General features: G+C 48.0%; 1 protein-coding gene across 7 annotated transcripts in view; it reads right to left on the bottom strand.

Annotated features, from left to right (window-relative positions):
• Nucleotides 1-3,737: 3,737 nt before the first annotated feature.
• The window catches only part of TOM1L2 (target of myb1-like 2 (chicken)), a 32,230-nt gene continuing 19,841 nt past the window's right edge, over nt 3,738-16,126 (bottom strand). For 3 of the 7 annotated variants that reach the window (XM_010076009.1, XM_010076012.1, XM_010076013.1), the window contains 3 exons: nt 7,550-7,609; nt 5,149-5,185; nt 3,738-4,673 (listed from right to left, as the gene is read on the bottom strand). In XM_010076009.1, the coding sequence (XP_010074311.1) occupies nt 4,525-4,673; nt 5,149-5,185; nt 7,550-7,609 (246 nt within the window). In that variant the 3' untranslated portion in view covers nt 3,738-4,524. Of the gene's footprint in view, nt 4,674-5,148; nt 5,186-7,549; nt 7,610-14,725; nt 14,815-16,126 lie in introns of all 7 variants that reach the window. The other 4 variants (XM_010076011.1, XM_010076015.1, XM_010076010.1 and 1 more) reach the window with 2 other exon arrangements.

Genomic DNA, 16,126 nt, shown 5'->3' with positions numbered 1-16,126 from the left:
AAATGCTGCTGGGTTTGCTCTCCTGGTCTGCGTGTCCTGTCCTCATGGGTGAAAGCAGGAGAGCATTGAACAGAGAGGGACGGGAACGGGCTGCGTTGGCTGGGGTGCCGGGGGAGCGTGGGTCCAGCTCCTGCGGCAGCTCACAGAGGGGGACCATCACCCCTGCCCTGGGTCTGAAACCACTGTCTGGATCTGTTCTTCCACCACTGGAGGGAAACATCTCGCCACCACAGCCAGCTCTGCAGAGTCCTCCATTGAAAAGTGGAAACAGCCAACGTATCCCATTAAAAAAAAAAGCCGAATGAAGTCAAACGAGCTGAAACCCCCATTAAAGTCCTTCTTCGGCTTGGAAGTGTAAAAGCAGCCCTGGAAATGGCAAGGCTGATTTATCAGCACATTTCTGAGATGGAGGCCGTGATAATGGGAAGGGGAAAGGTATGTTGGAGGCTACGTGAGGGTCCCTGCAGGGACCAGTCTCCGCATTTATGCTGTTCCCTTTAAGAGACACCATGCTACGATTTTATGAGCAACTCTCCTATGAGCCTTGCCTACATACTAACCACCCTAAACGTCTGTACAGCACATGGTTATCTATTACACCTGCCAAAGATGCAGCTGAAATCTACACATAACAATTAAAAAACCCGAAAGGATGTATTTAAATAGAAACCATTCATTTCTTACATCTCAGCACATGAAGGGTTAACAAAAGAGGTTAAAAAACACACCGGAAAGAAAATATATTGACAAAATAAATATTTTAACCTAGAATAGAGTATGATTAGAACTTACAAAGGACCCCAACAATAATTTAGTGTCATTGAGTGTTGAGCTGCGATTCCTAACGTGCCTAGAGAGCGCCGGGATGTTATTTCTCAAGGAAAGCGCGTCGGGCTGCAGCTCCATCCCTCTTCTCACGAGCCTCGCAGACACGCAAATCCTCTGCCCGCTTGCACAGAGGAAGCACTTACAGTGAAAACAAAGGAAGAATAAATCAAGAGGTTGGTCTTCTGAAGTGAAAACCCCCTTACTTTTCCCCCAAAACACGTTTCTACCACTCAGGTTTTCTGCAGACCACGAGAGGACGGGGAAGGTGAGAGATCCTGATACAGGACATTAGGGAAGCTCTGGCGTAGCTCTCACATCTGTTAAAGAGGGTTTGGGCTCAACCGCCTGTTCTGTCGCACGCTCCAGCCCCTTCGGTGCTTCCAGCCCATGTGCTCAGCCTGCAAGAGCCGGGTCTGGCGGATTTGGCCTCCAGATTTAACTCGCCGTGGGGGCTGTGCTTTTACCAGCCCCATCGAGGGTCCCACAAAATGGATTTTTAACGGCTGCCGCAGGCTGAGCGCACGCCTCCCACCAAAGGCATCTCCCCCCACCGCCTGCACGAGGGCACCCGCCACCCCTGCAGACACCGCCCTTGCTTTCCAGCGCGGGGTGTCAGTGGGGACCACGCAGTGCCTGAGGTCACGAGCACAGAAGAGAGCCCCTCGAGCCGTGACAGCACATGCTGCTCATCTCCCCCAGCCCCAGCCTTCTCGTTCCATCTCTTCTCCTCCCCGGGCAGAGGGAGCAGTCAGTCACTGACAGCTCTGCGAGATTTCCCGGAAAGGGACCAGATTTGCTCTAAAGCAACAAGGTGAAGTCCCAGGGACAGGTTTAGCATGACAGAAAGAAGCAGCGCTAACAGCATCCTCTCCCCCCGCCGCCTTTTTGCTTAGGGGTGGGGGAAGAAGGGCCAGCAAATCCGCAGCGGTGGGGGTCCGCAGGGGGGCTCGGTGACAGCGCTGGTGATATCCTTGCCACTCAGCATCATCTGACAATGTCCCCATGCTTGAGCAATGCGATTATCTCCTCCGGCTTGGCAGGGAAGCTGGATTAACATGCTTAGAATCACCTGATGTGGCCATTTACAGGGTCAATGTGTTTCAAGGATTTAGAAGAGAAAATACACACTTAAAACACCCACGGAGCTTTTTGCATCGACAGGAATACCAGCAATTCATTCTGTGCTGGCGAGACCGCTCAGGCAATCATCAGACGCTGACTGAAATCAAATCAGTGTCACAAGGGAAGTTTCCTTGGGTTTCTGGGAGCTGGTGGCCGCATCTGACGAGCTGCAGAAAGGCAGGGTCTGGCAGAAGCTGGCAGCAGGGTATCTGGCAACACCTTGTGCTAAACAGGGAGGGCAGCGGGCGAGAGCAGCAGTGCGGCAGACTGTCCTGGCACTGTCCATTAGCCACAGAGGAGATGAAATGGAAAGAACCCCTCTGCAGACCCACACAGAAGGGTTTCAGTGGGGGAGAGGGCCAGCAAGTGGGGAGAAGCAGCAGCTTGATCCCCAAGCTGTTTTTCCTTGTTCGCTTGCAAGCCACGCTGCTTTCTGCCCAGCGCAGAGCTGACAGGGAGCAGGGAGCTACGGAGCAGCGGGAGGTGCCAAGGCAGCGCTGGGGGGTGGCAGGGAAGCCTTGCCTGGGCTCAGCTACACACGGAGTGATCGTGGAAGAGGATGCAGGCAGGGCAGGACAGGGGAGAGGACGAGCAGGGACAGCACAGAGGGACATCTGACCTGGGGTGGCCCGGAAATCCTGCACGGAACAAGGCTTCCCTCTGAAGATTAATGCGACCGCTCCTAAAGCCCATCAGTGCTGCAACTGGGCCATTTGGTAAAAGGTTTTATGTGTCACAACCTACCGCAGCGTGGCGTACCCTAGAGACCGTGCTAGGAGCTGAAACAACTACGCTCCGATAAAAGCTTCTATCGCTTTTACATCAGCTGTTTATAGCACGGCTTCTAGAACAACTTCTGAGAGAGCTCGACGCACATCAGCATCCTGGGAAGCTCAGACGTGCCAAGTTGGAACAAAGCGGCTGGGTGCCTAAGACAACGAACGCCCCGAGGAAGAGGGGCTGGACCGCTGCTGCCTGCACAGGCATTCATCTGATACAGGAGATAAAATCTCCTGCCTCTGTGTCAGGACAGGAGGTTCTCCCTGCCACGCAGCGTTCAGCTTGCTCTCTGCTCCTGCCATCTTGCACCACTGGCTTCCTCCCAGGGCACACGCTGGGGGACGCGGCGATGGCTGGGCTGGGGGACGCAGCGATGGCTGGAGCTGCCTGTGCCGGCTCTGCCTGTCAGCCCAGCGAGGCGGCCGCACGCGCTGGAATCCCTCCTGGCAGCTCCGGCGAGAGCAGCTCTCAGCCATGCCGCTGGCAAGCGAGGGAATACGCTTGTTTGCACAGACAGGAGGGAGACTGCAGCCCTGTAGGAGCTGGGAGGTAATGAAGGGGCAGAGGTATCAAAGGATGCTCCACAAATTACAAATAGCACAGCCACAATCATCCAACACCTTCTCAGGCCCAAACCTAGAAAGAAATGCGGAGTTTTACCTCCAGCACAGTCAGGCATGGCTAATCCCTCCACGGGGAAGCATCTCTCTCAGCATTTCGTACAAACTTCTGTGAGATTTGCCTCTTTTTCTCCTACCTGCCACCAAGAACAAGCACTTCTATCCTACCGGGCATGGCAGGGAATCCAGGAACCTCAGTTTACACCCAGTTCATGGGCAAGTCCCATCCATCTGCACGGATGTTATTTACAACAGCTGAGACAAACGCAGAGCTCTACAGTCACTGAAGAAGGAATCTAAGGCAAGGAAAAAATAACCCAGCTATATAAAAAGGCAAACACACTAGAAAAAATCCTCGCGTGAGAATTCTCTCCCAAAGAGCAGAATGCTTCGTGCACTCATGTTACAGCATCCATTTAGCTCAGCGTTTCCCATTCTCACCAACCGCCAGAGCTACTGGACACGGCCAGCAGACTGCTTTCAAATTCGAGCAAGCCCAGATAAAACACAAGGGAAAAAATACCCTGTGAGATTTAGAATACGAAGCACTGCACAAAATGGGGAAAAGCGACCACCATATGGTACCGGGAGATGTGTGAGTGGGAGAGCAAAGGATTTAAACTTGTGAAGCACATGTTGAAAGGGGAACAGTTGTTCCTTGCTGTCGAATCTGACACGAAAGCCAATACATTAACATTTTATCTAAAAATAAAGACACACTCCTCCCGAACATTCCAGCTCAGTCAATTACATGCTGATCAACAGAGCAGTCTACTTGGCAGGACCTGCCTACAGAAGAGGATGATCCCTACGGAAATTGAAGGGCAAGGCTGCTCTCGCCTCTCTGGTCTTTTGTTTCAACACAGTGTGACGAACTCATGCATTCTAAAGGGGTTTTCAGCATCGAGAGCTGGTTTTGTGCAGCTGGGATAGGAAGGAGGGGATTAAGCAACTGCTGGAAAATCGTGGTCTGGCAGGAATAGTGTTGGATTTAAATAGAAAGAGTCAGCTTGTGGGGGTGGATTGTTTGGGGAGGGGGGGAAGGAGAAGCGATCTATGAAATCGGGAGGAAGGGGGTCGTTGTTAGCCAAGTACTGTGAGAGGACGACGACGTGGCCGTACAGCGACATTTGCCTGCCGAGCACGGGGGTGGGAGGGCAGCTAAGAGCAATCATCACAGTGCAAAGAGGGCATCCTCCGAGCGCTCCTGCTTTTTCCTGCTGGAAGGATTTGTCGGAGGGGTGGGGGCTTCCAAGGGAGGGGACGGCAGATTGGGAACCATCTCCGCCGCTTTGGCTCGCTCTTCTAAAAATTTGTCAAACTCTGCAATGCAAAAAAAAGAAGGAAGACAGGTAAGAACTGGAGCTGCACGTTTAGCCCTGGGGACAGAGGCTAGCAGGGTCTGAAATTCCAGCGCCTGGTGTCCCGCCGGGCTGTGTTTGCAGGCACACACACTCGCACAGCCTGACTTCCCTGGGAAAGGGTACAGATGTCCTTTGAGCCACCCTAGCTCAGGCAGCAGAGCGAATTAAACCCACGCTATGCCATCGGCTGGGACAGAAGCAGGGAAACATCATTCCAAAGGGCTGAGCAGCTCGGGGACACACTCCTGCTGGCACAAACACAGTGCGCAGCCAAGGGGGATGGCAGGAAAGCTCTCCTCCCTCTCCGAGTGCAGAAGCATTTTCTGGGGAACATCAGGCTGGGAAAAGTCAGCATCTCAGCAGGGATCAAAGCAGATAACTCAGTCTGTGCACTAACCTGGGAACGGCTCATAGCCACGGGCATCTCTGCTTACCTTCACTGGTCACTCCTTCTTCCAGCTCGTCTCCTTTCTGCAATGGGAACAAAAAGGCGTGTGAACACACAGGCAGCACTGCACCTTCACTGTTACCCTCTACACATGTTTAATGCAACTGGACAGTTTCCACAGCTTGTTTCCACATGCTAACTATTTGAGCAGGGCGATCTGGGGAAAGGACGAGCGCTAGAGATGCTTCTGAAGGTTGCTGGTGGATAGCTGAACTTTCCCCGTTGGACCTGAATGGCTGTCCAGCGCTGTTTCCACTTCAGACAGTAAGCCCGGTCAAAAACTGAGCTGTGTGAGTCACGCAAACACTGTACAAGATGCCATCTTTTGTCACAGTGTCCTTTAAAAAGTCAGGACTGCGGTTTGCATTGTGTCTTCAAATAAAATGCGCTTTTAGCTGACAAAGGACACATGTCGCAAAATAGTTTGGGGCCAACGTTCCTCCTGTGGGAGTTCATTTTAGATTTCATCCAAAAATACAGCAGCTTTCCCGGGGTCCATGCTGTACAAAGACAAGACTCGAGCAGGATGAAGGATACTGATGGGCAGTTAGTGTCTGTCCATGAGATACAAAGGACACCAGGGGGTCAGTGCATTTCTACCAGCATTTCAACATGAGAATTTCCAACCGTTCTTTAATAAGGAAATTAAATGAAGTCCAAGGATGTGGCATCCTTGTCAGTCTATCAGGATGTTAGAAATGGATTGAAACACTACTTGAAAACCTCATGCTGAACTGCTTTGAAAAAGAAAAGCATCTGTCCATGCCCTGGCTTCTCCACCAGAAGTGGGAACATTCTGATTGGCCTCACAAAGGTGTTTGATGCCTGAGAATTAAATGCCACCTAGCATCTGCTGGCTTTCTACTGCACAGAGGTTTCCAAAGGTACACGCAGCAGCCACTGCTCACATGCAGAGGTACCGTTTGTTCCAGCGTACCCCAGAAAGGTAAGGAAATCAATAACCATCAGCTAACCTCATCTGCAACCTCCTCAGCTGGGGAGCAGGGAACTGAAATGAACCATTAACAAAAATCCAGCCCAAACTTCCTCTGAGGGCATCTCTCTGCTGCACCCACACACGGTCAGGATGGGACCCAGGTAACGGGGAAAAGGGATGTGGGTACAGCCACGGCCGCAGTGCGTGCGATCCCCAGGCTTGTTCAGGCATTTACACGGCACTTCTCCGCTTTGGTCCTTTAGAGCACGACTGTCTAGGGGGTGACAGATGTCCAGCGCTACCTCGATATTTTTCTGTAAGATCTTCTCTCCTGCTAAATTAATTTCAATGGCAAAGACAAAAGCTTATTGCTTAAGCAAAGAGGACACGCTACATTGGCTGTATTTCTTTAACAAAGTGAGGCCAGTTTGTAATTAAATTTGAAAATGACTGCCTGAAAAACTACCTGCAGCTGAAAACCGGTGGGATTTCAAAGACAGCCGGTCAATCTGCCAAACTCGAACCCTGAAACCCAGAATCTGTTTAAGCTGGGGAGCAGAGCCTGAACCCCACAGCTCCCAGCTAGAAGCTGAGCAGGCAACAGCAAGGGGCTGGGGGAGACCCTAATGAGTAGGGAATTACCTAAGGAAAATATCTGAAGTCGTAAGAATTAATGGAAGGAAACGATCGTTAGGGATATGGTGACCACAAGGAAACAGTTCAGCTCACTAAAACCATGTTTAAAAGAACAGTCTGAAACACAACCCACCACCCATCCCCAAAATGCACTTGGTTAATTTGAGTCAGATGCTTAAAGAAAAAAGACTGGAAAAAATGCATCCTAGCTGTACCACCGCTTAAAACAAATGTGTATTGGTACAGCAAAACAGACTCCAGAGTGAAGGAAAAGCTACTTTTAGTTCTGTGCTTTGTTTGTTTGTTTAATAATTACCAGACAATAATCATTTAGGAGAAACTGAAAGTTATAAACAACGAAGAGAAACTGTTATCAATTTTTATTATCACTATTATGAAACATGTCAAGACTGCTTGCCAATTTAACAGAGACATCTCGATTTGAAAGGAATCTAAGCCCTGATCCTTAATGTGCTTTATGTCCAGTGGAGAACACAGGTAACTTCAGCACATGTTTAAATGCTCTCCTGTACTGGGACCAGAAACAGGATTTCTGGAGCACATGCTGTTCTGTGTTGTTAACATGGAGAAGTGAAAATAAAACAACTCAAAAAAAAAAAAGTTTTGACTGACTAGCTGAACACAACGCTATCTCCTCCTGCTTAGATATTCCCCTCAGAGGGAAATAAGCTATAGGGTTTGGATGTTTCACTGCCTCCTGTTACAAGAAGTACCAATAACTGACCAATGCATCAAAAGTCATCCGAACAAGTGCTATTGCCCATGCGAAAAATGAAAATATAAAGAGTCTCACCAAGTCGGTACTGAGCCACTCCTCAATGTCATCCATGACAGAGGACTGTGCAACAGGGATCTAGGGAGTGCAGCGAGAGAACAGCAAGGCAGGCAAAAACCAAAACACATCCACAATCATGGCCACAGAGCGATGGAAAACGCCAGAAATAAGATTAAAAAACAAAACAAAAACAAAGATGTGAGATGTGCTGGAAGAAAAAAAAAGGCAACAAAATATAAATGGCATTTCAAATAAAGAAACACTTGGAAAGGAAATTATGAACAACAAGGCTAAAAAAAACCAAGAGAAAGATTATGGGGAATGACGTGACTGGATGCCAGCGTAAGATGGGTAAACTTCTCGACCACATATTAAAACCATCAAGATGGACTGATGATTCTAATCTTGATCGTGAAAAGCTTTTAAGGGTAGAATACTGGATATCAGTTAGGTTTTGAAATGTTAAATTTACACCTTTTGTTTTTTTAAAATGGGTATTAGCCACAGTGAAAGGTTAGCAAAAAGAGGGGCTCAAAGTCTTCAGGCAACACTCCTACGAAAACAGTTTGTTTTTCTCTGCAGATGGAGGCAGGCAGAGCCCAGGGTACACAGTCGTGTTTCCTTCCAGATCCTCCTCCCACCACACCACCGAGCCTTGGCAAGTTTCGGCACACCAGTTTAAAGCTAAACGGTCCCAGCTCCCTGGCCCCGCTCCTCTGCCAAAGGCGACCTCCTCACAGCAGAACCCAACGTGTGCCAGGGCAAAGTGCGGAGGTGAGGAGGAGGATGAGGCAGCAGCTCCCGGTGTGGGCAGAGGAGGAGAAGACGGCACGCGCTCCTCTTGGCTCCAGCAACACCTCGCAGTGCTGCAGCAAGGCTCCCCGGAGCCTGCCCGTCAGACCTCCACGGATGGTTTAGCAAGAAGGCAGAGGAGGTCTGCGATCAAACCGCTCACGTTATGCTGTGCGACTGCAACAGGCAGCAAGGACGCAGCGCGCCGAGTGCGAAAGTGCAGCAGTTCCACAAAGCGCTGCAGGCGACTGCATCAGCCAAGGGAAATTACAGAGCATTAGGTGCAGAATTTCCTGACTTAAATACGCTGCTTAAACACAACAGAGGGCTGCAGGAGTAAACAGGAAAACACCACAATAGATCTTGTACGGACAACTTGAAAAGCACTTGGAAAGCAAAGTCAGACACGCAGGTTGCAGGGCAGAGCACGGCAGCGAGCAGCGGGGCCAGCAGGCGAGAGACCCCGCGGTGCTGGAGAGGCTGTTGGAGGAAGAAAAGGCATCAGGGATCATCCAGAGCTTTGCCCAAAACCTCTCACGGGAAGAAGAGCTGACAGAGGCTTTGCAGGTGAACTCCCTGGCAGATGGACAGACAGACACTGAATTACAGAGGCAGCAGCACAGGCTGATGCTGTTTAGTAAAGCTCCTCAAGAATTTTTTCTTCTAACCAAGTGCTCCTTTGCACTGAGGAGGTCAGTCAAACCCTTCCTTGAGGTGAGGCCTACTATGGTGGGTTAGTCGTGTCAAAGGACTGGAAATCCAGCGCTCAGTCCAGCGGTGGGATGATTGCAGCACCTCGCACCAAGAGAGGCACCGGGAGGATGGCTTGGCTCTGGCTCGGCAGGCTGCTGGACAAAATGCACATGACGGATCCAAGAAGGGTTAGAGGTGCAAATTGTCATTTTGCTTTCAGCTAATATATGAAGATCCCAAACAGAAAATAAGTTCCTGCAGTTTCCTTTGGAATGGGCCAGATTCAGGATAATTGTCCCTTTTTAATAGGCAAGGGAGAGCTGAATCATGCACGTACAATGCTCATGCAGCGTGCTGAAGCTGCCGGGAGCTGGCCTGGATGGCCATTAACGAGAGCAGGGCTCTGCAGACATCTTCAAACACATTCCTTCCCAAAGACAAGTTGCATCTTGTAGATCAGGCTTGTTAGTTTAACCGCTTTGGAAAATACTGGCTTCAGAATTACAAAGCAATGAATTTATTTAGCCTACAGCAACCTAAAACCTCCTGCAGAAGTTTCACTGCTGTCTCCCTCCTGTATTGCAGAGCACTGCACACAATCAGCGATGCTTTGGAAGGCGCAGCCTTCAGAGCTGGTAGCTGCTTTGCAGCTCAGAAAGGTACTTATGAAAATCTGTATGGAGGGGATCAGGAAAATAGCAGGTTTTTTTTTCTTTTCTGTTAATAAGAGCAGCTGTTCTAAAAAGCGCGGTGGTACTGCGGTCCCTGCGTTAGGAGGAATGGCAATTCAAATCTTGATTATCCTGAAAACACAACAGACGACTGAGCAAGTTATGGATTCCCAAGAATCACAGGACTCCTGACTTTGCAGGAGTCCACAAAGAACAGCTCAGCAGTACAGTGGTCTGCACTGTTGTGTTTTGTAAGATTTAAAAAAAAAAAAAAAATTCTACTTTTGGATAGACCTACTTTGTACAACAAACAAAAACCTCAGAAGTGCAAGAACACTTCTCACAGGTCATATGTAAGAAGCAGAGAGAGCTGTAAGATAAACATTTGGGCATGTCAGCCATTCGTTATTCAGCACTGACCTTTCAAAAAGCTTCCCCCATCTTCCAGCACACTTACAGAAGAGGGTTTGCACCTTCCACGCTCAAACCTCCAGTTTACGTTCCTCAGACTCTGAGCCCCATTTTCCCCATAAAACATGGGTTAAATGTATCGAGTTTAATTTGTTCCAAGAATAAAGGGGGGGAAAACTGTCAAGAGTAACTAGAAGTTTCAAAATATTTTAACCATAACATTGTACCATATTTATTTCATTTGAAACTGACCACACACAGGAGTTAATTTTTTGCCAGTCAGTTGTGTATTTGGCAAGTCTCCCCCTTCCAGAAGCCCTAAATTGAAAAACGTAGAGGGGAGTTTGGTTCAAACTAATCCCCTAAAAGACAACAGAAGCAATATAAAAATAAATTAGCTAGTTTACACATTAAGAAAGACAACAGTTTCTGGGAACAAACAGCAGTGGCAGCCGCAGACTACATGGAAATAGCAGCAGAATGGGATACCGTCCTGTTAATACTTTGATTATGCAAACATACACGGTCTAGTGAAGCTCTCAGTCTTGGCAAGACAGCTCCCTAGATAGTCAATGTTGGCTGCAAGAGCTGTTTTTATAATGATATTTTGATTTCTTTTTTAAAAGTCTATACTCAGAGTAAATGGAAATTAAGTCACAAAATATTTTTCAGTACTTTAAGGAACTGGCTTTAATTAAAAGTTGGGCTCGTTGTTCAAATTCCTTTTTTATTTAGTCTTTGGAAAATCCTACAAATGGGATCATCTCAACAGTCCTGAAAGGGAAATGGAAAAGGAAGGCTGGGAGAACAAAAGCAAGTGTTCAATCCCACAAAGCCCACAGGAACCTGGAACTCAAGTTCCTACTTATCTAAGTTCGATTGTGTCAGTGTTCTCACTAGCAAAAGCCAAAGAGTCTTGCCAATATATTTCCTCAGAAGTCATAAAATCCAATATTCTACCCTTAAAAAGACAGTTTGAGGTTATTATCACATTTTATTTCTATTAAAAATTATCCCACTGGAAAAGAAGCAGGTATGAAATGACAATTCAGGTCTCTAGGTGAGCTCATTAATGTTCTTAAAATGTTTAACAAGGTTCATGCTAATTGTTGCTAGACTACTGTCTTGTAGTAGTTTAGTTAATTCCACTCTTTTCTAGATATTTAACGAAGCTGACACCACTACCTGGTTAGCTGCATTTGCCCCCCCCTCCCCAGTCAGTTAGCAATAATAAAAGTCCGTTGTTCTTACAGCAGCCGAACCAGAGCGCTAAGATGCACGCTAGCCGTCTACTCCAGCTTACTACTACAGCCTTACCATCTATTTAAAGCTCTTGTGATCTTGAAATAGCTGCCTGGCCTCAATATCAGAGCACATTTGACTTCACATGCAAGGATTGAATGACTTGGTTACTGGTAGCTGTGTTTACACATCACATCGATGGCGAAGGCAAGAGCAGCGTGTTCCCCAACACAGCCCGTGCAACAACCGGCCGGTCTGGATCCAACAGGCATGGCCGGACAGCAAAAGCCTTTCTTCACGTGGGGTTATCACACTGTCCTTGGAGAGTGCACAATGCTGCGGCTGGACTGGTCACGAAACCCCCGTGGTCCTCAGAACAAGGGAACACGCTGCTTGCCTTCAAAAGGGAGAGGGGTCCCACCGCACAGAAGAAACGAGATCTTCCAGCACTTTAGTCTCCAAGAAGATGACGTATTTCAACAGCCTCACGTTACCCAGGACATTTCCACATCTTGGATCCAATCTCTCTGTTGAAGGCATGCATGGCAGCGTCCCACTTTGTTATTAACTGACATCTCAGCTAAGGTTTCATTTACTCCTTACTCACGGATCTTTACTACACAAAGGAATCTCCTCTGGAGCCAGGCATGCTGCTGGTGGTCAAGATGCAATGCTGAAAGCTGTTTACATCCCTTTCTGTGAAGTCTGGTTCAGTTTCATTCCTCCCCTGCCACTGTCCCCAGTAATGCCTGTCTTGACGAGGTGGCTGAAGCAACACCTACTTCTCACTTTCACAACAAAAGTCCATTTGGCATGTGAGGGAGGTGACAGCTGATTCTAACGAATATAATCATGCAAATCCCAATAGCTGCCCAAACACTCATGAGAAGGGAACTGGAATTACCTGCACTAAAGCGTGGTGGCCTTATGCTGAAGTCTGTGTCTAAGAGCTGCTGATACCAACCCCTGTGTGACACCTGCACAGCCTAACTCTCAAAAACCCAGACCTTGCACTGCAAACAGACCTGGTACCAAACAGCTCCGCTATCATCCCTAAGTCATGTCTGAACCAGCAACATTTTCTGCAGGTATCATTTTGCCTGTGTTAGTTTTGTAGGCACAGCTGGAATGGTTAAAAGTGTGGTTTGTGTCTCCATGGTCCTGGCATCACCCTGCCCATAGAACTGAGCTGTGGATTAAGCTGAAACAGAAACAACGCTGCCAAACTCACCCTGAATGAGCCCCCCTCTGCAAAGGTGTGCTGGTGAACTGGGATGCGGAGAAATGCAGTGGGGAGCACTCAAGCCTAAGCCTAAATGTATCACAGTTTGGAAAGAACAACGTCAGGTCGTGAGGGATGCGAATAGCACTCCGGTAGGTAGAGAATACCCCTCCAGTGGTCTCGCTGTTGTACAGGAACAGGTGATGGCAATGTCAGCTAACTCCTGTCTCCCCCCTCATCTCAAAAGTACAAAAAGTTACCAAAGAATGTGCGCATCAAATTCATACCTGGGATGCTGGTTATTCCACTGGTATTGCAAATGTTAAAGTTGTATTAATAAATACGGTTAAGAACTACAGCCAGTTAAGAGAGAAACAGAGTTAATGATTAGTTTGGTTTTATTTTAGGTATTTCTCTCTCATATTTAGCATACAAACAAAGTAACAGGCTTGTAGGAGCAGCGACTGGCTGGACAGCCAGATCCCCTTCCCTCCCCAAATCCGTATGCCTCCGTGAACGCTGCAGTATCCCTTTTCCAGATTGAATAACCACAAGCCAATGAACGAATATTGTGTTTGTTTTTTTAATAAAGCGGTGGTGCGAGTGGTGTGAACAGCAGGGGTGCTGATTTCATGCTTCCCTGCTCTTGTAAACACTGCAAAGGCGAAGGAGAGGAACTAACTCAATCCCTGGATTATTCATTATGGATGAACATCTAACAGTGGCACAGCACATCTCTGGGTGCAACACAGCCACCGAACAGCAAGAGCCTCTGTGAACCCCAGTCAACAGGATCAGAGGCAAGGCAAGCGCTGCTCTTTTGACAGCTTTTCACTCTCGTGTTATGAGCTGTGGGGCTCTGACAAGCACTGAAATAAAACTGGCTCCCCAGGATGGGTGCCTACAGCCGGGGCAGGCAGACAGAACTGTATATACGCATGTGTCCTATCGCCGTGCATGCACCAGCCATGCAAACTTCTGACAAATCCACAAACTGGTCCTCAGAAATAATCTGGATTAGCCCTAAATCTAGAATAACAAATGCAAAGTGTTTCACAGAGCTGGTGCACTCTGATATTGCACGCTCTGGATTGTCTCAACCTTAAACTCTCTGGGATGTTTCTCTTTTTAAGCACTGGGCAGTTCATCCGGGACATCCCAGGCTCTCCCCAGGGGGAGGCATTTCCACTCCATGGGCTTCCTGATGCACAGCCCCGCACGGCACAGCCCAAAGGGGATTCTGCACTGCACCTTGCTGAACTCGGCTGCAGCAGGACTGTCGCAGAAGGACTTTGGACAGTCAGGACACATGATTGGTACTAATCTCAAACACTTAAAGTGATAGATTACGTTGTCTAAAAATATCAAATTGGTCTTAGCTTTAAGGCATAGCTGAGGCTATTTTTTACCTACCTCTGACTTCTGCACTTAAAGCAGGCTTTTGAACTTCTCTCTGTGAGCATGCTGATGAAGGACAACTTCAAACAAGGTCAAAACGTGCAAAGATTCAGTGATCTTCAGAAGATTGATTTTATCAGAGCACTGGCATCACTAGACACGGGAATTAAATCCTTACAGCCAGAAATGCTATGGTACCTTTTGGAGTCTGAATCCTAATGCCAGTGTAACTCCCGGACTGGGGTGGAAGATGTCAGTCTGGGCAGCAGTTCTCCCATTCCTTTCACAGAGTACTATCCCTCCATTACTCAGTTCAATCAGATATGACCCTACAAGCTCCGTATGTTTATTCCAGACCATGAAGTTAAGCACTACCAGAAGAGGCTGTTTAAAGACACGTAGCAAGTGTCCTCTTTATGAACAAGATCCATGAGACTTGTGTTTATCCCTCGAAAAGTGGATACTGCATAAATAAATCAAGACAGTATAAGGAAGGAATTGGATCCCCAGACCTCTTCTGAAGGTGACATGGGATCCTGCAAACGATTCAGTTGGTTACAGGCCTCCCTTGGTGCTGTATAAACCAGAAATTGGTACAAAACTTTCCCTCTGCCCCAGGTAATGATGTAGGTGGGAAATAAACTCCTTGTACTGTCTGATTTCAAGTGGTTCAGTAGGGCAGGACAAGAGGTGAGCGGAGGATGGTTATTCTAGGTAAAGGGACTGGGGTGGGCGGTAGGAATCGCTTCACTGGTGAATCCTCACCATTCCTTGTGTAATTAGCCACTTGTCTATGGGCTCCATGTCTGAGTTCCCACCTTTACCTCTCCTCTGTGTTGAGAACAGAAAGGTCCATAAAGAGAGAAACCACAGCAACAACCCGTGATAAAGTGATATAACAGCAGCAAGTTAAAAATTTCACATACACACACACACACAGAGTTGCCTATGGAAGCTTCTGGCAGCAGCTGCATCCCCCTCTGCTGCCTGCCAGCTCTGTCCGTGGAGGGACAGACCCCACCCCAACCTCTGCACGTCCTACAGAAAGTTCACAGAATTTTAGTAATTCCTCCATGCTGATATTAAAAAAAAAAATAAAAAAAAATCACTGACTAGTAGTGAGGCTGATGTTTGTCATCTTCTTAGAAGAAGAAAAAGTGTAGGCTAAAGAACCTCCTAAAGCCTGTCAGACCGTACTGGAAACACCAGTATTACCCACTCCGGAGTCTCCCTTGTTTATAAAGCTGTGAGTTGCAGCACACCCTACTCACCTCCTTGATCTCAGCAGACAGACTCTGCCGCAAACTCTAACAGTACGACAGCTCTAACGAAGGCGTTGAGCAGGAGGGTAAATAATCAGAGTTTGCTGCAGTCTTCTGGCAGCCTTTCAAATTGCCCCTCTCTAAGAACGGCAGCGGTTCAAAGGACCACTGATGCATCCTGCTCCCCCCAAGCAGGGTGCAGGCTGCATGGCACTGCAACACAAAGACTTGCAAGATGCCTTCGTGTCCTTCAGCATCCCATCCCCAAGCCAGGGCTTGGATGCAGAGTCGTCTCTAGCTCTGGAGGGGCTCACTCGGGACCGGCAGAGAGCAGCGGTTCCAGCCTGGGAACTGGGCTGGCTCAGCAGAGAGCCACTGGTGTGTCTGTACAGACACCTCTATACGTAGGACACCTCTCCTGCCCCCATTACCACAGACAAAGGGGAATCAGCTGTAACCTTTTATGTCTCATTTCAGTACTTGTGCTGAGGAAAAAAAAAAGGGGGGGAAATGACTCTAACTTCATCTACTATCTGTGTAACACTAGAGGATTGTTTCTTGGACACCTCTCCTCCCAGCTGTGATCGTGCAACAACTCTGTGGCAACAAAAGCAATTCCCAACATGGAAAAGCAATATTAAGAAAACTGTATTTTTAGCTCGTCTTGTTTCCAGCTGCTAAATCATATTAAAAGACAGCTAATGCCACGTGACCAGCCATCTCTCTACAGACCATTCTGAGAACTACTACACTAGAAACGTCGGATGTGCTGAATTTTACCACTGGACAACTGTGCTGGAACAAGACGTGTGTGAAGAATGTGTTGCGAAGCTCTTGGCTCCTCCCTAGAGCTGTTCTTAAATTAGCTCTCGACCCAAATGAACACGTGTCTTTCCTTTACTGA

Source organism: Pterocles gutturalis, unplaced genomic scaffold (genome assembly GCF_000699245.1).
Source record: "Pterocles gutturalis isolate BGI_N339 unplaced genomic scaffold, ASM69924v1 scaffold8483, whole genome shotgun sequence".
Taxonomy (NCBI): Eukaryota; Metazoa; Chordata; class Aves; order Pterocliformes; family Pteroclidae; genus Pterocles; species Pterocles gutturalis.
This window is presented reverse-complemented; position numbering and strand designations above follow the sequence as displayed.